Source organism: Eschrichtius robustus, chromosome 15 (genome assembly GCF_028021215.1).
Source record: "Eschrichtius robustus isolate mEscRob2 chromosome 15, mEscRob2.pri, whole genome shotgun sequence".
NCBI classification, from domain to species: domain Eukaryota; kingdom Metazoa; phylum Chordata; class Mammalia; order Artiodactyla; family Eschrichtiidae; genus Eschrichtius; species Eschrichtius robustus.
In genome coordinates this window covers 30,356,002-30,379,414 of record NC_090838.1, presented here as the reverse complement: position 1 = coordinate 30,379,414, position 23,413 = coordinate 30,356,002, and the positions used below count along the sequence as shown (strand labels likewise).

The window sequence follows — 23,413 nt, the reverse complement described above, 5'->3', positions numbered from 1 at the left end:
GCATGCGGGCTTTCTCTAGTTGGCGGCGAGCGGGGGCTACTCTTCATTGCGGTATGTGGGCTTCTCATTGCTGTGGCTTCTCTTGTTAGGAGAACATGGTCTCTAGGTGCACGGGCTTCAGTAGTTGTGGCTTGCGGGCTCTAGAGCGCAGGCTCAGTAGTTGTGGCGCACGGGCTTAGTTGCTCTGTGGTATGTTGGATCTTCCCGGACCAGGGATCAAACCCATGTTCCCTGCTTTAGCAGGTGGGTTCTTAACCATGTGGCACCAGGGAAGTCCCTCTACTCTTGTACTTTTAAAATTTTGAACCATGTGAATAAATTGCCTACTAAAAAATAAATAAAATTATATTCTAAAAGAATATATATTATATCCCAAAGTATAAAATAATTATCCATGAGTCCATACTGAGATATATATCTATATCTGTATATAGATATAGATATAGATATGAAATACATTTGGATGAATAAATAAATGGTAAGAAATAGAAAAATCTCCTATACAGAAGAATTCCAAATAATTTATATAGATACTCTGCCTTGAAGGACAGGGAACATAAATTGTCATTTCTTAAGTGTGGGATGTGCATAGTGACTTCCTTCTAAAGAGTATGGTATTGGTGGGAGGGGGAAGTAGCTTTCCAGTGGAGAAACCTGACGAACGTGACCTCAGCCAGATCATCAAGGTCTACATCAACGGTTATAAATGATGTTGATGGTAGGTATGCTTGATAATGGTGATATGATGAGAATGGCACCTTACCTCTGAGGTCTTCTTCCCCCAAACCCGTAACTCCAGTCTAATAATGAGAAAAACATGAGAAAAATTCCAATAATGAGGCATCTGACAAAACACCTGAACAGTAGGACTCCTCAAAACAGTCAGGGTCCTCAAAACCCTGCATAGTCAGAGAAACTGTCACGGCCAAAAGGGGCCTAAGAAGATACAACAATTAAAGGAAATATGGTATCCTAAATGGGATCCTGGGACAAGAAGAAGACATTGGGTAAAAACTAAGGACTTCAGTTAATGATAATGTATCAGTATTAGTTCATTAAGTGTAACAAATGTACCATAGTGAAAATGTTAATAATAGGGGAAATTGGGTATGGAGTATATGGAAACTCACTGTACTATTGTCTCAATTTTTCTATAACTCAAACTATTAAAAGTCTATTTTTTAAAAGCGTATATATAATAAATACACTGAATAATATAAAAGTAAATTTAAAATTCAGATGTCTATGTCCTGTTCCCCAGAGCTTAACCATAAACCTTGGAAGAGAGCCTTAGCATCTTTTGTTTTAAGCATTCCAGATACTTTCCCTAAGCATCTTTGCTGCACTCATTTTTGTCACAAACATTCAAGTCTTTTGTTCATACATACTACAGTACTACATGATTGTGGTCAGTTGAATCTGGGTGCAGAACTGCAGAACAGAGGCCAACTGTCAAGTTATACATGGATTTTTGATTGCATAGGGGTCAGCACTCCTAGTGCACACATTGTTCTACCGTACACAATTTTTTGCTTATTCATTCCTCTTCTCGTTCAGCATTGTACTTTTTCATTAAAATTTCTTCCTTCATTAAGAGAGGTATCAGTTTCCAAATACTAGGATACATATTTGTAACTGAGCTTTGTATTGTGTTGTGAAAGCCTTCTACATTGTTGTTTGTATCACATGTCTGTTGGTAGACATTGCAAAATTGTATGAGAAATGTGGGATCAACTCTGCACCTTTAAGGCCCTCGGCCTCTTTCTCCTCCAATGTGTAGTGTATTTTAAAATAAGAAACCAACTCTTGGGGCAAATCATCCTCATTCGTCAGCTCAATAAAGCAATCAATGTTGCTAACTAGAAGAAATGCTAGTCTGTCATACAGAGTGAAGTAAGTCAGAAAGAGAAAAACAAATACTGTATGCTAACACATATATATGGAATCTAAGGGGAAAAAAAAAAGGTCATGAAGAACCTAGGGGCAAGACGGGAAGAAAGACACAGACCTACTAGAGAATGGACTTGAGGATATGGGGGCTGGGGGAAGGGTAAGCTGTGACAAAGTGAGAGAGTGGCATGGACATATATACACTACCAAACGTAAAATAGCTAGCTAGTGGGAAGCAGCCACATAGCACAGGGAGATCAGCTCGGTGCTTTGTGACCACCTAGAGGGGTGGGATAGGGAGGGTAGGAGGGAGGGAGATGCAAGAGGGAAGAAATATGGGAACATATGTATATGTATAACTGATTCACTTTGTTATAAAGCAGAAACTAACACACCATTGTAAAGCAATTATACTCCAGTAAAGGTGTTAAAAAAAAAAAAGAAAGAAATGCTAATGCACTTTGAAACCAAACTGTCAACCAGTTATTTTATCTTTGATGGCAAAATTGCCTTATGGCCAATTAGTTATGTGGCAAAAATGCTTGCTGCAAAGATGTCTGTGGCTTTACCATGCTTGGGGTGAAAATACCAGATGTGATTTTAAGCTCCATAGATGATTCCAGTGTGTGACCAAAGGTGAGACATCGTCTTAGGAAATGGTTCTCTTGCTTGAAAACCAACTTCTGAATTTTTAAAAATCATGAACAGTCAATCCCTATATATTCAAATAATTATTAACAGGGTTTTTTTTTTTAAAAAAAAAATAAATTTATTTATTTATTTATTTATTTTTGGGTGTGTTGGGCCTTCGTTTGTGTGCAAGGGCTTTCTGTAGTTGGGATGAGCGGGGGCCACTCTTCATTGCGGTGCACGGGCCTCTCACTGTCGCGGCCTCTCTTGTTGCGGAGCACAGGCTCCAGACGCGCAGGCTCAGTAGTTGTGGCTCACGGGCCCAGTTGCTCCGCGGCATGTGGGATCTTCCCAGACCAGGGCTCGAACCCGTGTTCCCTGCATTGGCAGGCGGATTCTCAACCGCTGTACCACCAGGGAAGCCCATTAACAGGGTTTTATTTTTTGTTTTTTTGTGGGGTTTTTCCTCAGTACAATTGTTTAGGTTTTTTAAAGTGTGTGTTTATGTTTTATTTCCTTGTTTTCTTCTTTTTAAATGTTTAATATACTCATGCCTCAAGATTCATAGTATTTTTAAAGGTTGGCCACAGTGTTTCCTGATGTTCAGTGACAATATTTAATATTCTCTCTGGCTTTTCTTCAGGCCACATTTTCTTTTACTTCATTTTGTGGGGACCCTTGTTTTCAGAGAATTCCTAAATATCCTGCTAAACACACCTGTAGATCATAATTGTGAATAGCAGAAATCTCTTTTTCACAGGCTAGTTATTACATTTGCTCCCCCTTGGAATTCTGTAATTTCTCAATTATATAGATGAATATAGTGTGTAAACATTTGCTAGAAAGTTACTTTATTCCTTGTCATCACTGAAGACTTTCCAGCTTGGTACACAAATGCTTATTTTAAATAAATATTCTTAATACTCCCTATAATTCTTTTTGTTTGCTCTTTAGTCTCTTAATAATGCTAATATGACTTCATTGGGTCATGTGTTTATCAAGATTATTTTATATGTATTTTTTCTAAGACATAAATTTTTTATTTTAATATTTTTCCTCTCTCATTGATGTGTTTATTTAGTTATTTAGTTATGGGGACTTTTAGTTTGGTCAAAACAGTATAAGTGATCCATATATTTTACCAGAGGTAGTTTCTAGAGGGAAGTGTTCCTTGTTGTCTTGCTTTCCATCTTCTTACTGTAAAATCCAGACCCTGATACCTCTTTCCTGGCCGATAGCTTCTGCCTTCTATTTAGGAGCTTGCTCTGTCTCTTCTTGTTCCAGTTCCTGCTACACAGTGCTGTCAGCATTATCCCTTTAAAATACAGATTTGATCATGTTACTGCCTTGCTCTGGAACCCCTTGTCTCTCCCCCTTTGGATATAGAATAATATAAACCACTAGTGTTTATTGATCATAGTGCTGAGTTTTTTATAAACATCAAGTAATTTAATTTTGATAAGAACCATTTAAAGTTAATATTCCTGTTGATCGTTGAGAGGTTAAGCAGCTTATGTAAGGTGCTGTAGTTGGTAGGTTGCAAAGCTTGAACCCAGCTCTGTTGATTCCAAGCTTCTCTGTTTGTATGGTCCCTGTTGGGCTCCTGTGTACTTTTTTGCCTTCTTTCTACCCACGCCCTTCATTCTCCAATCGTAGGGTCCACTGACTTACCTTCTCTCGTTTACCTTGTACTTTCTCAATGATGACCCTTTCACTTTCACTTTCTGCCCGTGGAAACCTTGCTTCTCTTTTTATGATTCTGCTCAAATATCACTGTTGAAGTGATTGTCTACATTCCCAGTTAAAGTTTTTATTCCCTCTTCTAGAATTTTATTTTTCATTCTTGGCATTTCTCTTATCATGTTATATATTTGTTTTATTTCTCTTTCTACTAGATTGTAAGCCCCTGGAAGGCAAAGACTGACTGTCTTACCTTTACAAACCATAGGGCCTTACACTTAGAGGATGTGAATTTTTTAAAAAGTGAATTTTTTAAATGAGTTTTATTCATACAAATATTTTGTTAGAGATTTTATAAGGATGGGTTGTGAAATCCTTTTTATTAATCCTTAAGGATTATCGCAGCTAAGTTATGGGGATGTTTTACTCCCCATTAGATGTTTTCTCATTTAATAATAACTAAATCAAATTTAATAACATTTCAATTTTAAATTAAAATTTAATGAAAATAATTTTTGATTCTATATTTTTACTCTTTTCAATGGAAAATTTTTAAGCTGTTAGAGATACGTTTAAAGCATATTATGAGGTTTTATAAATATTGGTAACTCAAATAATTGAAAAGAGAATGAGCATTATAAAAATTCTAAATATTTCTGCACTTTTTCATTACTTACTCAGTAGGTTTTTAAAAATGCAAATAAACTTTAAAATTTCTAATTAAGTCATTGTTTTCAATTCTTAAAAATTCAACTTTTTCCCAAAAAATTGAGACTTTTTTAGAGATACATGTAAGAATTTTTAATGGGAAAATTAAGGTCACAAAATAAGATGAAGCTAGGTTGGTATCTGCACCTAAAACATATGCCATAAGATCCTAGACTGATGTTAGAATTAGGCTGCAAATTAGGCTTGGCCTTTTGCAGTGGGCAAAGTAAACAAGAAGACATGATTAGTTACATGATCAAATTGTTCATATTATAAAACCAACCAGAGAAATGTCTTTTATGGGTCCTCACAAAGAAGGGCTACTATATGAAGTAGGTGAACCATCCTCAGCAACATCCCTGCAAAAACGCGTTTACAGTTTAGTGTGACAGATAGATATCAGGCCATTCAGTAGAGGACAGTGACGTACTGTATAGTTCGTTAAAGGATATTCTGTGAGGAGTCAAAATAAATCAGTGAGAGAATACAGTTTTGAAATCAACTAAAGAAATTAGAACTATCTGGAGCAGCATTTCGCAAGGTACTGATAGTTTAGAAAGTGGTCTTCTTAAAAATTGTTTTAAAAATTAAAGTTATTTTGAGGCAAGTACTTAAAGTTGTCTCTTAAACAACTTTATTAACTATAAAACATTTTAGACTCACACCTTTATATTTTAGTCCTTGGTATACTAATCCCCAAAGTGTCTCAGTAATGTAGTCACAAAATGTAGAAGCCTTGAAATATTTACACATAGGGCATATATCAACAGATCTGTAAGTCTCCTGCTCTGGGCAAAGATTTTTTGAAAAGAAAGCTACCATAAAGAATCATGTATTTGTAATTACAGTGAGTATATTAAAGAAAATATTAGATAAATGCTAGGAACTATAGGTCCATTTGGCAGAAATGTAGGAATTGGTACTCCTGTGACTGTAGTTTGGGAATTACTGATCTTCTACCAGCACTATTCAATAGAATTTACTGTGGTGATGGAAGTGTTCTATATCTCCACTGTCCAAAATGGTAGCCAGTAGCTAAGGTGGTGATTGAGCACATGGAATGTGGCTAGAGTGACTGAGGAACTAAACTTTTAATTTTATTTAACTTTAATTAAATTTAAATAACTGCATGTGGCTGGTAGCTAACCATATGGGAAGCTCAGTTCTAGAGGACAGGAAAGACTGCTTATCTTTCAGGCTTTGTAAGAGAAGCACTAAGTTCAAGATTGTATTCTCCATCAGTAACTGAATAAAGAAATTCTGTACTTCTAAGAGACACATGTTTTAAGATAATCAATGATTATTTATATTGCTTACTTTTATATTTTTGAACTTGCAAATTAACCAGGATGCTTGAGCACATGGTTGATCTTTTTGGATATTAATAGAATTGTTAGCAAATAATGTTAGGCTAAAAACTACATTTAAAATTATTTTATAAGGTTGAGACATTTACTTATAAAAATAGAAAGCTGTAGGTATACTGATATAGGACTATTTTCCTGCAGTTTCCAGAGTGTGGATTCTTTGGCATGTATGACAAAATTCTTCTCTTTCGCCATGACATGAACTCAGAAAATATTTTGCAGCTGATTACCTCAGCAGATGAAATACATGAAGGAGACCTAGTAGAAGTTGTTCTTTCAGGTAAGTAAATCGTTTATTTTGTTGCCTTTCTTTTCAACGAGCCTTATTTTTTGCATTTAACTAAATGCTGTGTTCAATTATACTTTGTACTACAGTTGCTTACTTCTTTCATCTATAATAATGGTTACTATGTGATTTTTACTTTCAGGAAGGTTATATCACAGATGAGGAAGTAGGAAAATAAGCCCTGAATTACTTGAGTGTTACTAAGCTAAGGGAATTATCAATTGAACCAGAAGAGGAATGTGTTCATCTTTTGAGTCAAAGAAATAAAACAATTGCACTGAAATTCTGGTCCCTTTCCCCATTTCTGTGAAGAGCACAGAAGAGAATTAGGGTTCAGAAAAGAAAATGAGAAAAAAAGGAGAAATAATGAAGATGTGGAAGAGGAAACTGCAGTACTGGTTGATTCCATGACTTAAATAATGCTCTTTCTTTTTTTGTTCTCTGTGGACATTTTCTTATTCTCTCCTTTCCTCTCTCACCCATTCTTGCCATCCATTGTTCTTTAGCTCCTGCTATTATCTCATCCAACAAGTGGGCAGGATTGTTAGTGAGAAGTGTAAAGGAACAAAGAATGTATATAGTAGGCCTGCAAAACTTCTTATTTGGCAGCAAAGGAAAGAGGGAGGAAGAGAGGAGAAGGGGAGGGAGGAAAGGAAAGAAATGGAAGAGAAAGAAAGGAAGGAAAGCCAGTCAAGAGTCCAGAGCCCTGCCACCATTTTTTTTCCTCTTCCCAAATTCATCTTTGCAGCCTGTTCTTGAGATCCTCTCTGACCATCACCTTTCCCTATTAGTCTCTAATCCTTCCCATTCATCTTCTCTACCACAACCCCAAATTCTATACACATCGCAATCCTTGTCTTTCTTTTCACTCCAGAGGGGCTTCACTCCTGGTCCTCCCTAGAGGTCATGCTCACATCTATTCCTCCCTTGCCCTGGACCCTACATCAGGCCGCGGGGATACCCACTAATGACTGACAGGTGGTGTTGAGAGGATGTCTGATGGTGGATGCGTCTGCTGCTGTTGACTTGCCCACAAAGGGGAGAAGAGTATCCTAACCACTAGGACTCTGGAGAACACACAGAGTGTATCCTGGGATCCTAAATTAGAACTGAGTGTGTTTCCCACAGAAACATTGCTATAACTTAATGTTAAGTTCCGCAATTTTTTTTTAACTTTAGTGTTCTATTTCCCAGTACATTATAAGTTAAATAGTTTTTAACTAGCTAAAATAAATCTGACAATTATTTGCAATCTTATCACTCTGAGAAAATGCTTTTGGAGGTCAAAATACCTACCTGTAGACCTACTTTTGGAGCTCAAATTATTTGAAGTTGGTGAAGTTCCTAAAGTAGAGTTTGAAAACCACAATATTAGCTGCTGAAAATAATTTATTTTTATGGTCAAATGAAACTTTCAGAAAAAAAAGATTCTGTGTATTTTGACAAATAAATATGGTCAATATTCTTAATCTCATCACAATTACAAGTACAGGGTTTATTTGAATATTTTTCTTTTTTAAAAGCTTTGGCCACAGTAGAAGACTTTCAGATTCGTCCACATACTCTCTATGTACATTCTTACAAAGCTCCTACTTTTTGTGATTACTGTGGTGAGATGCTCTGGGGATTGGTACGTCAGGGACTGAAATGTGAAGGTATGTGTTCTAAATTTTTGTTTCATTTGAAATAGGATTTCACATTTGTGTTCAGTACTCATCAATGAAAAAACAAGATCATTGGTCAGTGACTAGGTAGTACCCCAGGTTTAGAATTGGAGAGGTATGGTTATTCCGTATTAGAGTTACCAGGGGGTGGGATGCAGGTGCACATTTCTGATTAGTCAATAAATTTTTTCTGTAAAGGGCCAGAGAGTACATATTTTAAATTTTGCTGGCCATGTGGTCTCTTTACAATGACTTAACTTTGCTGTTGTATTGATAGCATGAAAATAGCCATAGACAGGTTGTAAACAAATGAGCATGCTGTGTTCCAGTAAAATTATTTATGAACACTGGAATTTGAATTTAATATAATTTTCACATGTCATAGGAGGAATTTGGTACACAGTCCACAGTTTGCTGAAGTTCTTTAAGCCAGAGGTTCTCAAACTTTATCGTTTATCAGAACCACCTTGAGGACTTGTTGAAACGTACTTTGCTAGGCCCCATCCCCAAAGTTTTTGATTCAGTAGGTCTGTGGTGGAGCCCAGTAATTTAGATTTCTAACAGATTCTCAGGTGCTGCCTTGGGGAGCACACTTGAAGAAACTACTGCTTTAGCCAACTTAACCTTTCTAAATAACCTTTCTACACGTTTCCTATTTTTCTTAGTTTGTCATCTGGGTTTTTCATTAGGATAACTATTGCTGCCAGAGAAAATAAATAAAAGAAGCACCTACTTTTTTATGTACACACTTATATAGTAAAGTTTAAAAAAATTTTTTTTAACCCTTTAAAATATATTTAGGCTGTGGATTAAATTACCATAAACGATGTGCCTTCAAGATTCCAAATAACTGTAGTGGTGTAAGAAAGAGACGTCTGTCAAATGTATCCCTGCCAGGACCTGGCCTCTCAGTTCCAAGACCCCTGCAGAATGAATATGTAGCCCTTCCCACTGAAGAGGTATGTATTCTAAGGTAATAGAGGGCATTTTACTACTTACTCCTTATGTTTCTGCAGGATATATAACATCATCCTAAAACATAAGTTATATACTAAAAAATAGTAACATTCCTATACTTAAGAAACTTAAAATGTATTACTGTAGACAGGGCTTACCAATAGTCATGAATTGCATTTTGTATACTTTGTGATAACTTTATCACTTGGACCACAAGATCAACCCCCTAACCAGTATCCCGACTCCTGGTCTCCACACTTCACTACAGCTTAATATACAACAACTCTGATTAGATCACTCCCCACTAGGACACCTTTATATATTCTATGTTTCCGACAGTCTGTACTATTCATCATTCCCTGAACACACCCTTTCCCCCCTACATTTGCTCTTCTTGGTATCTATCCTACATGCTTTTTCCAGACCTAGCTCAGCAGCTACCTTACCTGATTCCCCTTTACCTAGAAGTTACTTTTCTGAATGACATAGCACTTTTCAAACCTCCCTAATGGTGTGTATGGCATTCTACCTTAATATCATAGTGTTTGGAGTTTATGATCTATTTAAAGAGGGCAATACTCATGTCTTTGTTTGCCCCACCATGCCCAGCACCATACCTTGTACTTTAGTGGGTACTCACTCATAAATGAATGAGTGTTTGAGTGACACCACTGATCACTGATCCTTAATATTCCAGTGAGGTATATTAGTAGATCTCTATACCATGAGACCGCTGGGACTCAGAACAGTCAAGTGACCTGACTGAAGTCACAGCAAATTAGTAAGCAATATTAGAATTCAGCCCAGATCTGATTATTTGTAAATCAATGACTTTTCCTCATATCTTGTACCCCTCAAGGGTAAATGTAGTAGATCAGGGAAGAAAGAAATAACCACCTATTCATTTGGTACTACTTAAAGTGACTTCCATCTATAGATTACAGTCTTAACATTTAGTTATTTCTATAACCCTTTTGGTCTTCTGTATATTAATGGCAAAATCAAGTCTTTGGGCTGTTGTCTTGGCACCCTCGTCACAAGATTTTGCTAAACTGAGGCACTGGAGTAAAAGCTTCTGAAATTCTTTCACAAAAATCCCATATTTCCATATTGCATAGCCCTACTATGAGATTTTTAAAGTAGAAGAAGAATGCTGTAGCATTAGGAACTGAGAGCAAAGAGTTATTATAAACACATACAAAAGCTTGGGGAAAGATTGGTAATAGAAAAGTTAATACATTTTATACACAAACTGCACAGGAAACTTAGCTAAGATTGGGAACTGTAGGATGAACGCATGTTGTTTTGAGAACCCCACAAATGATATTGGTGTGTCAGCCATACCCACTGAGTATTGCAAGATTAGGAAATGGCAGGACAGAGCAGATTAATAATGTATTATTCATTCATTTATATTTTATCCCAAAGATGAAACTTCCTTAGGGAAATATGAGAAGTAGAGTGACATGTTTGAATTGGTTAGATTGTGCAGAGTATTTTAGAACAAGTAGAAATTGTAGGGCTTCCCTGGTGGCGCAGTGGTTGAGAATCTGCCTGCCAATGCAGGGGACACGGGTTCGAGCCCTGGTCTGGGAAGATCCCACATGCTGCGGAGCAGCTGGGCCCGTGAGCCACAATTACTGACCCTGCGCATCTGGAGCCTGTGCTCCACAACAAGAGAGGCCGCCATAGTGAGAGGCCCGCGCACTGCGATGAAGAGTGGCCCCCACTTGCCACAACTAGAGAAAGCCCTCGCACAGAAATGAAGACCCAACACAGCCATAAACAAACAAACAAACAAACAAATAAAAACGAAATTGTAGACAGGAATGTCTCAGGGTTACATTTGTCAGTCCAAGCATGCAGTCTCAAAATTATGAATAAGGTTACAGTAAGAGAAGAGCTGAGAGCTCATGGAGGAAAATCAGAGGGAAGAAAGAGTGGTAAAAGAGTATACTCTAAAGGAGTGAAGGAGATAGCAGTGCGGAGATGGGAGCAATCTGAACCTGAATCTGAACCAAGTTTAGAGAAGAACTAACTCTAAGTGGCTGCACAGTAAGAGCCTCATAACTTCTCAGGTGCCAGTCTTCACGCTGGCTGCTTCACTTAGCTTTTCTGTGTAATCCTCACCCCCGTCCTGGAAGGTATAGCTGTTATCCTGGTTTCGTACCTAAGGCACGAGGAAGAAAAGTTTCTAAGGAGTCAAGATATTAAACTTCATTGACTACTAGATGAGAGAAGGCCAGTTGGAATAGAAGCCTTTGAATCTGACTCTGGGGTTGTCATCGTTTACACGTAAGAAGGCAGCTTCTGTTAGTTTCTGAAGTCAGTCTAAAGGGAATCAGGTAAAGAGATGGAGAGGCAGAAGAAGATAGACTGTTCATTGAATTTGGTTAAAATGGAACCACTGAGATTAGAGAAACCAGAATTGAGTGATGGCTATTTGGAGATGAGAGAGATCAATGTTCATTGCAATGCATTTGGGAAGTTTTTTGTTTTTTGTTTTTTTGGCCGTGCCGCACAGCTTGTGGGATCTTAGTTCACGACCAGGGATCAAACCCGCACCCTCAGCAGTGAAAGCGCAGAGTCCTAACCACCGGACACCAGGGAATTCCCCATTTGGGAAAATTCCTGAGGGGATAGGACAGAATCAAAGAAGAAAGAAACTCTTGGGCCTAAGTGTACACATAAAAGTGGAGATATTTCTTTCATTGAATAATGTTCCAAACTCAAATATGTATAATTGGGGAATTGCCCCCTTTAAATGCTTTTATTGCCTTTATTATTTTATATGATTGAGAGTTGGCAATATTGTTATGAAGTTTTTGTGAGCAGTACTTCAGCCAAAATTAGTTTAAGCCCACACTGTGGAAATAATTACTTTTAGAAGATTTCTGGCCATACATAAATAAGAAAGAGATAAGAATTTAAGCTAAGCAGTAATTTGTAAAGAGAGACATTAAAACAAAGTAAGAAAAGAACTTCCACTCAATTCTAGTTACTCTCATCTGAGTGCTCTCATTTTAACCAAGTGCTCTAGGTAATTCTACCAGCATTCTCTGTCCTCCAAATTCTGGTTAAGTCTGCTGTACCTTTCGTGCATTCCTCACTAAACAGACGATAAACCACTGTTACTGGTAAGATTGCAGTATGTGCCCAGGTATGCTGGGATTGGGAAAAGGTTAAGAATCACTGGACTGCTATGTAGAAGACCCAGGTCTAAGTTTTGATTTGAATACTAATGCTTTAGTAGTATTAATCCCTTTGAGCCTGTTTTTTCATATGTAAAATAGGGATAATAACATAAATAACTACTTGTACTAGACATGAAAAATCAGGTGGCTCCTACAACTACAGTCCCCTGAGTAGTTCCTTATAAACATGCTCTGTACGATGTCCCTGATACCCCAATCCCAGCAGGACCTGACAAAAGGCAAAACTGGCTAAATCAGCCTTTCCACGTTATATGTTTTAAACTTGAGACAAACTAAGTGGTAGAAGCAGAAGCAAGAGAAGCACAGTGTTGAGTCACCACTAGACTAGGGGGCCAGGGATGAGCAAAAGCTTAAAGTATCTGTTTCTAGTTCACACTGGCTGCTTTATCAGCTCTGCAGAATCACTGTGGTGCTCCTTTTGCTGAAGGTGTTGTGTAAATGGAGGAGGGGTGGGCCACACTAGAGCAGGGCACCTTAGACAGCTGAAGCATGTAAGTTTGGTTTGGGTTTTAACATTCTTTTTGTACTTTTCATTTTTTTAAAAAAAAATTTATTTAATTTATTTATTTTTGGCTGTGTTGGGTCTTTGTTGCTGTGTGTGGCCTTTCTCTAGTTGCGGCGAGCAGGGGCTACTCTTCATTGCGGGGCTCAGGCTTCTCATTGCGGTGGCTTCTCTTGTTGCGGAGCACAGGCTCTAGGCGTGCAGGCTTCAGTAGTTGTGGCTGACGGGCTCTAGAGCGCAGGCTCAGTAGTTGTGGCGCATGGGCTTAGTTGCTCTGCGGCATGTGGGATCTTCCCGGACCAGGACTCTAACCCATGTCCCCTGCATTGGCAGGAGGATTCTTAACCACTGTGCCACCAGGGAAGTCCCATCTTTTTGTACTTTTCTTAAACTGCTTCATAATTTTCTTTAGAACATTTCTGGCTACACTTTAGTGAAAAACTATCCATCAGAGGCTGTATCTGTGTTATTTTTATAGTGCTCTCCTCCAATGGTCAGTCCTTTTCTTTTTCCTTCTTCCTACATTTTTCAAAAAAGCCTTTTATTTTCTCCTCCCCTCATTTTTCCTATATACTTCTCTATTTCTTGGTTTTTTCTGGCTTCTTTTGCTTCTAGTGTTGAACATATCAGTGTACCATGACTCAATTTCTCTGAGTTAGAGACATTACTAGTTATAGAAGGAAGTTCTGGCAGTGAAGATGCAAGCAGCTACAACAAAATCTGTAATACATCTAGGTGGTAGTTAGGTATTTGGATTTTGTTCTTGAGAATATAGACTGTATTCATTTTCATATTTCTGATACAGAGCCTGGCCAGTTATAATCAGTGAATGTTGAATTAATGATGAACCATATTAATGGATAATCCCTCATATTAATATCCCTCATATCCATATTAATGGATAATCCCTCAGATTACACAAAAAATTTTAACCAACACCTTCTTTAACTTTCCTTTTTGCTCACCTAAGAGAAAAAACCCAAATAACTGGAAAATACTTAAAATATTAAGGAACTTCCTAAAGCATAATTACTAAGGGTAAAGTTGTTTTAGTGTGTATCTGCCATTGTTTGTATCATCATCATTAATTAAACTTAGATTTTCACATGCTCGTTTTAGTATTTGTTAAAATAAATTAGAAAAACTAAGGCTTGTTTGTTTCAGAATGTTTTCAGACGTTGTATTCAGTAACTCAGCGTGAGCAGCACTAACATTTTCTGAATGTACTTAATTTTCCTGTGATTGATTTCTTGGTAAGGTTTTTGAAGGTATTTGAACATGTTATAAATTCATTTCAAGTTCTGTTTTTTATTTGTAAAATGTCATATGTGCCTGGAAATAACAGTTAATCAGTGAATATATGTATGTGAGGATGAAAATATCTTTTTTTTTTCTAGCATAAATAATAGCAAAAAAATTCTGCACTTTTCTCACTCAAGGGTTGGTAAGCTAAGCTTCCAAAGGAAACTGCTGAGATGCACATTTTTAGGTTTTTGGCTTTAGTGTTTGAAATAAATGACTTTTGTGGTCAAGCCCTGATCTTAATACTTTGTTTTTAATATCGACTTACACTTATGGAAATTACTTATGTTTTAGTCACATGTTCACCAGGAACCCAGTAAGAGAATTCCATCTTGGAGTGGTCGCCCGATTTGGATGGAAAAGATGGTCATGTGCAGGGTAAAAGTTCCACACACGTTTGCTGTTCACTCTTATACCCGTCCCACGATATGTCAGTACTGCAAGCGGTTATTGAAAGGCCTCTTTCGCCAAGGAATGCAGTGTAAAGGTAGGATTGGATGTTTTTCTTCATTTTTTAAAAAAATTTTTTTTATTTATTTATTTATGGCTGTGTTGGGTCTTCGTTTCTGTGCGAGGGCTTTCTCTAGTTGCGGCGAGCAGGGGCCACTCTTCATCGCGGTGCGCGGGCCTCTCATTATCGCAGCCTCTCTTGTTACAGAGCACAGGCTCCAGACGCGCAGGCTCAGTAGTTGTGGCTCATGGGTCCAGTTGCTCCACGGCATGTGGGATCTTCCCAGACCAGGGCTCAAACCCGTGTCCCCTGCATTGGCAGGCAGATTCTCAACCATTGTGCCACCAGGGAAGCCCGGATGTTTTTCTTAAGTAAAATTTATATTTGTTTTTGTTAGCAAATACAGGTTTAAAATATTTTTATTTCAGAAGCATTAAGCAAATACCTGTAAATTGGGCTCATAGTTAACTTAAAAAAGATAAAATTAATATGCATGCACCTGCATGCGACGACTAGTATCTGCAATATGTGTATTCTGTACCAGGAGCTGTGCTAAAGAAAAATTAGAGTATAAACAGAAAAACTAGAATTTGGATCTGAGGTGTGGCTGCTTAACACTTGCCAATATGGAACAGTTAGTAAGCAGGTAAGCTAACATTTGACCTTAAGTCTTTCTAATTTCAGAGCCAGACACTACCCAAAATATAAAATAATGCCCTCCTCTTGCCATTAAATATTCACACACACACACGCACAACATATTACAGGTGTTTTGTTGTTTTGTTTTTTTTTTCTAATTATGTAGCTATGGAGCTGTACAAAAATTGTCATTCCAGACAGTAATCACACTGAAATAGGCAGACTATAGTAGAAGCCACTGGAATTGTAGTGGGGACTACCTGTATTTGGATACTAACCCAGAACACTATCATAGTATTCCAGAAACATCTCTTAATGAACTAGGTTTTTAATAGAATAATGGAATAATTTTCTCCTCTAGTTACGTAATGTTTTAATGCTTTTTAAAGATGCTTTTATCTTTTTGTCTCATATCTTCTTCTCAACAGTGCTGCACAATTATGTGAAAACCAAAATAGAGTTTAAGTATGTTTTAAGGCATTGAGCCAAGATAAGATATAAGTAATCTGTCTATAATCTTATGTACTTATTTTTCATGTGATTATTTTAATAGTTCTTGATACTATACTTTTTATATAGAACTATTTGTGGAATTGAATTACCTAGTTTTATCTAGGTAAAACATTAGAGTTGAGATCTTTGCAACAATAAATCCTGTTTACAATGTTGAATCAAATAATTATATGTAAATTTAACTTAAATATATAAGAAAACTTTTCTTGGCAGTATATGGCTACATAGGATAATATCATATAGAGAATAGGTTGTACATTTGTTGCCAATATTTAATAACCATCAGGCAGGCTTAATTAAATGTTGAAATTTTATTTCAACAGCTTACTTTTGAATATGAGTTAATATATAAATTAATACTTTAAAATATCAACACTAGAGTGGATTGGCAAGCAGCCACTAAGGAATGTTTTGGGAAAGAACATTAAGAACAGATGTACAAATTCTAGCCAGCAGATAATTTTAGTAAAGGTAGTAAATAACACCATTCTGCTGAGCAGAACAGAAACATTTTAAAACCACATGCAAAAAAGTATAGTATTTTATAAAGGAACTAAAATAAATATGTAGATTAATGAATTTTGAAGTAAAATCAGTGAACTCTACCACTGGGTTATTAGTTTAACTTCTTAGAGCTCTAAAAGAATAATGTTTTATGCTTATATTGGTTCAGAAAGTATCAGGTTATATTTCTCTTTAAGTATTTTAGTTATCTATGAAAAAATCATAATTTAATTTAGGGATCCTTGTATTTTTGTAATATGAATTAAGATGCTTAAAAAGTAAAATAGTCATTTTCATTCACTTGTCAAGCTAAGAAAAAAAAATAGTTAAGATAAAACAGTTATGCTGGATCGTTTAAGAAAACATACGATTCTAAGAACAGCAGTTCATTTATTCATTCATCTGTTTATTTTCTACTTTGTTATGTTAAAATTTCAAGGCAGCTTATATAAGCATATATAGAATAAAAGAAAGCATAAACTAGTTAATAAAAACATGGGTAGGAATATAGAGAAGTATAAATGCCTGTCATTAGAACCTACATACTTGGCTGCAGGTGGGCCACAATTTTGGCTCTACATTTCAGAGGGAAAGGGAAACCTTGTTATTTTCAGAATTTGCAAACCTCATGAGATAAAAAACGAATTATTTAAGATGTATGCAAGATATTAATATTAGTATCATGTATGAATTTCTTAGGGTCTCTTATTTTTAAAGATATTACTGTATAATGCAAGTTTTATCCTCCACCAAAATATTAATTTCATGGAGCTTTTTCTTGTAATGACCTTTACCCTGTGCTATTGGCATGATTCCCAGAATTTTCTTGAATCACAGGGGTTACAGAATTATTCTAAAGCAGGACTTGAAATTATTTTTACCCATTTATTGTTGGTAGAAGTATCTCAAAGGTTGTGTTAGACAGTAGTTATAGCAGTGGGTCTCCATTTTAGTATTAACTAAAGAAGTCATTAAAGCACACATTTCTCAGCCCCACTCCCAGAGTTGCAGACGTGAGGGGTAGGGCCCAAGAACATGCGTTTCTAACAAGTTCTCAAATGTTGCTGCTACTGCTGGTCTGACGGCCACAGCTGGGAACCACTGAGTTACACAGTAGTATGGAACAGTTGGGGTCTGACACTGATCTGCAGTGCAGTCAGCTCTGATGTTCTTGCAGGCTGAACAGAGCCATTTTATAATGCAGGTGAGAGACCTTGTGCGTGAGCAGCTCAGTCCTTCCTTACAGGGTTGTATGGGAAAGCCCTTACTAATTCCTAATAAACGGCTGTAGAATCGCAATCCCTTTTCTGCACATGCACCAGGTCCTAATAATTAGGAATTGAAAGTAAGTGCCTGACATATGTTGGAAAGGAACTTAATCAGCCTGAGAAACTCTTAAGGGCGATGTGGAAAGAAGAACGTGAGGTAAGGGAAGGAAACATGGAGCTGCAGCAACATTTTGGCAAAGTGTTACACAAGTAGTATAAACTCCATTTTACAGGTATAGAAACTGAGCCCTGGGGGATTAAACAACTATTTAAGAGGTGGTGTCAGAATCTGAAACCAGACCTTTAATCCAAAGCCTGATTTCTTAGTAGAGGAAATCTTTTATTATTTCATCATCATTATTAATAATACTCTATGTGTGAGTAAAGAAAGTCTTTAACCATATTCTGATACTGCCTGACTTTTTTACATAAATTAATAAGGTGAATATTTTATTTTAGATTGTAAATTCAACTGCCATAAGCGATGTGCATCAAAAGTACCGAGAGACTGCCTTGGAGAGGTTACTTTCAATGGAGGTAAAAGTCCTTTTCTTAATTTCCAGAAAAGATCACAATTCTTTTGTGTATTATCTTTGTATAAGGTTATATTTGCATATTTTATTTTGCTTACTTTGTTTTTTAACTTTGACTTTTCTCTGATGTAATAATCAAGCAAGATACAGAGATCAGTAACAGTATACTTTTAATTATACCTTTCCGTCTTTCCTTTAACCACCTACCACTCTGTAGTCTAATGTGGCCAGTGGTGCTGCACATCCTCTTTTATCTTTAATACTTATTTTAAAACCCTGCTGTTCTTAGAACTATTTCATATTTCTAGTATTTACTGACTGCTTACTGTATGCCAGGCACTGTTCTAAACTCTTTACATATATTGACATTTAAACCTAAGAACACCCTTTTGAGATAAGGACTTACAGATGAGTAAACTTAGACACAAAAACATTAAATTAAATAACTTGCCCAAGAAATACAACCAATAAGTGGTAGCGTTGGGATTTGAACCCATATGGTCTGTTTTCTTAGTCCATAGTCTTTTAGAACTTAATGTACTGTCTCACTTTCTCTTTCTCCATCAAATAATCATTAGCGAAACATTTTTGCTTTTTACCGTTTTCTTTTGTTTTTGTTTTGTTTGTTTTCTCTTTTCATTATTATATCACTCAAAGTGATTACCTTTTTTGGAAGGAAGGAGTAATGACTCTAAACTTTCAGCATAATTTTTCCTTAACATTTACATGACTAGTAAAAATTGAATGTAAGTAGTTCTGTAGGAGGAAAAGCATAAGGAGTGGAAATTAAACGCCTCAAGAATTTAACATTTTCTCTTACGGCATGTTTTCTGTGGTTGCTATTTAACACCATTGACAGAGCGTGATTGGTTTTCTCATTTCAGTTACTCGGAATTGATGCAGTTTTTCGATGATTAAAGTCTTTTCTAGATTTATCTAGTTCGTGTATTTTTGTACTTCTCTACCTTTTGACAAATGGATATGAAATACTATTTATATTTATTTTAATGTGCATTTGTCTTTATATTAACGAGTTTGAGCATCTTTCAGGTGTTTACTGGTTAATTATGGGGTTTTCCCCTATAAATTACCTGTTCATATGCTATGTATTCTCCTAATTCTTTGTCAGCTTTATTGAGAGATGATTTGTATACCTTACAGTTCACACATTTAGTTTATTCACAGTTATGCAGCCATCACTACAGTCTAATTTTAGAACATTTTCATCATACTGAAAAGAACTCCATACCTATTAGTAGTCACTTCCCGTCCACTCTTCCCCATTAGCCCTGGCAACCACTAAATCAGCTTTTATCTCTATGGGTTTGTCTATCCTAGACATTTCATATAAATAGAATCATACAATGTGTAGTCTTTTGTGACTGGTTTCTTTCATTTAGCATAATGTTTTCAAGGTTCATCCATGTAACATGTATCAATACTTCATTCTTTTTTTATTGATGAATAATATTCCTCTGCATGAATAGACTACACTTTATTTATCCATTCACCAGTCAGTCGATGGTCCTTTGAGTTGTATCTCCTTTGGAGCTATTATGAACAATGCTTCTATGAACATTTGAGTACAGATGAGTACGTATGTTTTCCTTTCACTTGGGTAGATAGCCAGTAGTGGAATTGTTGAGTCATATGGTAACCCTGTGTATAACATTTTGAAGACTGCCAAACTGTTTTCCAAAGCAGCTGTACCATTTTACATTCCCACCAGCAGTGTATGAGGATTCTAATTTCTGTGTATCCTTGCCACCACTTGTTATTGTCTGTCATTTTGATTATTGCCATCCTAGTGAGTATGGAGTGATGTCTCATTGTTGTTTTGATTTGCATTTCCCAGATACTGCATATCTTTTTATATACTTATTGGTCATTTTTACATCTGCTTTGGAGAAATATCTATTCTGGTCCTTTGCCCATTTAGGTTATTTATCTTTTTATTATTGAGTTGTAAGAGTTCTTTAAGTATTCTGGATACAAGTCCCTTATTTGATATATGATTTGGAAATGCATTCTCCCACACTGTGTGCTGTCTTTTACTTTCTTGAGGTATCATTTGCAGCAGAGAAGTTTTTAATTTTGATGAAGTCCAATTTATTTATTTTTTTCTTTTGTCACTTAGGTTTTTGGTGGTATATCTAAGAAGGCTTTGCCTAACTCAAGGTCACAAAGTTTACTCCTGTTTTCTTCTAAGAGTTTTATAGATTAAGCTCTTACATTTAGATCTGTGATCCACTTTAAGTTAGTTTTTGTAATTGGTTTAAGGAAGAATTCCAATTTCATTTTTTTTGCATGTAGATGTCCAGTTGTCCTAGCACCATATATTGAACAGACTATTTATTCTTTCTTCATTGTATTGTCTTAGACCCTTGCGGAAAATCAATTGACTAGATGTGTAATAGTGTTAGCTAATCTTTTACTTTGCTTCTAGTATCTTTCGGCATGTCAAAATTTAAAATTCTAATGCAGTCAAATTAATTTTCTGCCTTATGGTTTGTACATTTTATATTGTCCTAAGAAATATTTCTTTATCCTGAATCATAAAAATATTTTTCTATATTTTCATTTAAGAATTTTAAAACTTTTTTTCACATTTAGTACACTGTCTCTGTTTAGGTGTATTGATATTCCTTAATATAAAATTCTGAATTCAAATTTAAAACTTTGCCAGAACCTTCTACTCTGGGAACAGATACAGATATACCAATGGATATTGACAGTAGTGACATGAACAGTGATGGTAGTCGGGGCTTGGATGACACAGAGGAACCATCTCCCCCAGAAGATAAAATGTTCTTCCTGGATCCATCTGATCTTGATGTGGAAAGAGATGAGGAAGCTGTTAAAACAATCAGGTAACGTGTGTGTAAGGATTGCAAGCTACTTCCAAATGCAGGGTCAGTCCAGGAGCTCTGTTAAGAAAGAACAAGCCACATCTCTTTAAGTAGGACCTAAAATGTAATTTAAAATCAGTTAAATTGTGCCTAATACTTTTACATGTACCGCAGTATTTTTCTGAAATAAATTATATTACTCTTGCTATCCACTCAAGATGGGAAGGTATGAGAATCCTGTCTTCTTAAAGAGGAAAATGCTTTATTTAAGTATAGTCTAGATATAATATCTAGCTGTAGAGCATCCACCACAAAGTGCCAAAATTGAACCATCAGTTGAAGCAACCAGTTTCTTCACACAGGCAGATTACCTGGTGTTGGAAACACCAGTAAGAATCTATACCTGAGAATGTTGCACAAAGATGATGGTGATGAATTTGGGGGCAGTTTTCACGTTACAATTAATCTGACTATTAGCACTTTGTAAAAATGCTACCAGATTATAAGACTTAAATATCTTCCTATGTTTATAGAAATTCAGTTTTTTATAGATACAGCCTATAGGATATACTACTTTGTGATAAAATTTACCATGCTGCCTAGGGTAGGAAGAATTCTAGCAGCAATCCCAAATGAGACCCTCTCCCAGGCTCCAGATTTTCCAAATGGGGAGGATTCTTTCTGCTCTATTCATTGTTTTCTTTTTTTTAATACATTTATTTATTTATTTTTGGCTGCGTTGGGTCTTCGTTGCCGTGTGTGGGCTTTCTCTAGTTGCGGCGAGCCGGGGCTACTCTTTGTTGCGGTATGCAGGCTTCTCACTGCGGTGGCTTCTCTTGTTGCGGAGCACGGGCTCTAGGCGCGCGGGCTTCAGTAGTTGTGGTGCATGGGCTCAGTAGTTGTGGCTCGCGGGCTCTAGAGCACAGGCTCAGTAATTGTAGTGCATGGGCTTAATTGCTCCGCAGCATGTAGGATCTTCCCGGACCAGGGATCGAACCCGTGTCCCCTGCATTGGCAGGCGGATTCTTAACCACTGCGCCATCAGGGAAGTCCCTCATTGTTTTCTTATGTTTTGTGACCCTCCAAAAAAATGTGATGACAAATAATGATGACTTACAGTATTATCTTAGTCTTTTATAAATTAACTATGTATCATCATAACAGGATTAATTTATTTTCTTCTTCTTAAGCCATTGTTTGTCTTCCTAAGATATTTTGAAGAATTTTAGCTTAATTATCTTTAAAAGGGCTTGATGAGCTTACAGTATTTATGATTTTTTAAGTTGAAGTTGTAAATATTTGTCATAAATTTAAAATATTTTTTAGTCCGTCAACAAGCAATAATATTCCGCTAATGAGGGTCGTACAATCCATCAAGCACACAAAGAGGAAGAGCAGCACGATGGTGAAGGAAGGGTGGATGGTCCATTACACCAGCAGGGACACCCTGGTCAGTAATCACAGGCATTTTATTAATGGTAGTGAAACTTTGTTATGTGCTTTATTTTGTGTATTTTTAAAATCAAAATGAGAATGAGATATATATTAAGACATCATAGTACTGGAACTATCATTACATTTGTAAAGAATATTTCAAAGGTGGAATATTTAATGTACTATTTTTATAAACTGGTAGAGCAGTAGAGATTCAAAGCGGGTCTGGTGGTATAACACCAAATGCACAGTCTATGAAAGAAATAATTGATAACACTGGATTCATTACTATTAAAAACTTCTGCTTGGCAAAAGACAATGTTAAAAGATTGAGAAGACAAGCCAGACTTGGAGAAAATGTTTGCATAAGAGACATCTGATAAAAGACTGTTCTCCAAAATATACAAAAAACTCTTAAAATTCAACAGTAAGAAAACAAATAACCTGATTAAAAAGTGTGCCGAAGACCTTAACACGTACCTCACCAAAGAAGATACTTACATGGCAAATAAGAATATGAAAAGATGCTCCACATCATATGTCATCGGGCAAATTAAATGCAAATTAAGACAGTGACATACTACACACCTGTTAGAATAGCCAAAAACCTAAACACTGAGAACACTAAATTCTGGCAAGATGAGAGCAACGGGAACTTTCTTTGACTGCTAGTAGGAACACAAAATGGTATTGCCAACTTTTGAAGACAGTTTGGCAGTTTCTTACAAAACTAAAATGCTTTTACCATGTGAGCCATATGTTGTACGCTTTGCTGTTTACCCAAAGGAGATAAAAACTTATGTTCATACAGAAACCTGCAAATGGATATTTATAGTAGCTTTATTAATAATTGCCAAAAACCTGGAAGTAATAAATGTCCTTCAGTAGGTAAGTGGATAAATAAACTGTGGTACATCCAGACAATGGAATATTATTCAGCACGAAAAAGCAATGAGCTATCAAGCCATGAAAAGACATGGAGGAATCTTAAATGTATATTACTAAGTGAAAGAAGCCAATG

At 36.3% G+C, this 23,413-nt stretch overlaps 1 protein-coding gene across 2 annotated transcripts in view; it reads left to right on the top strand.

Moving 5' to 3' along the window:
- Positions 1-23,413, top strand: part of PRKD3 (protein kinase D3) — an 82,123-nt gene that overhangs the window by 37,417 nt on the left and 21,293 nt on the right. For both annotated transcript variants that reach the window (XM_068564052.1, XM_068564053.1), the window contains 7 exons: positions 6,417-6,555; positions 8,085-8,216; positions 9,027-9,184; positions 14,496-14,688; positions 18,036-18,113; positions 20,796-20,979; positions 22,285-22,408. In XM_068564052.1, coding sequence (XP_068420153.1) covers positions 6,417-6,555; positions 8,085-8,216; positions 9,027-9,184; positions 14,496-14,688; positions 18,036-18,113; positions 20,796-20,979; positions 22,285-22,408 — 1,008 coding nt within the window. The remainder of the gene's footprint in view (positions 1-6,416; positions 6,556-8,084; positions 8,217-9,026; positions 9,185-14,495; positions 14,689-18,035; positions 18,114-20,795; positions 20,980-22,284; positions 22,409-23,413) is intronic.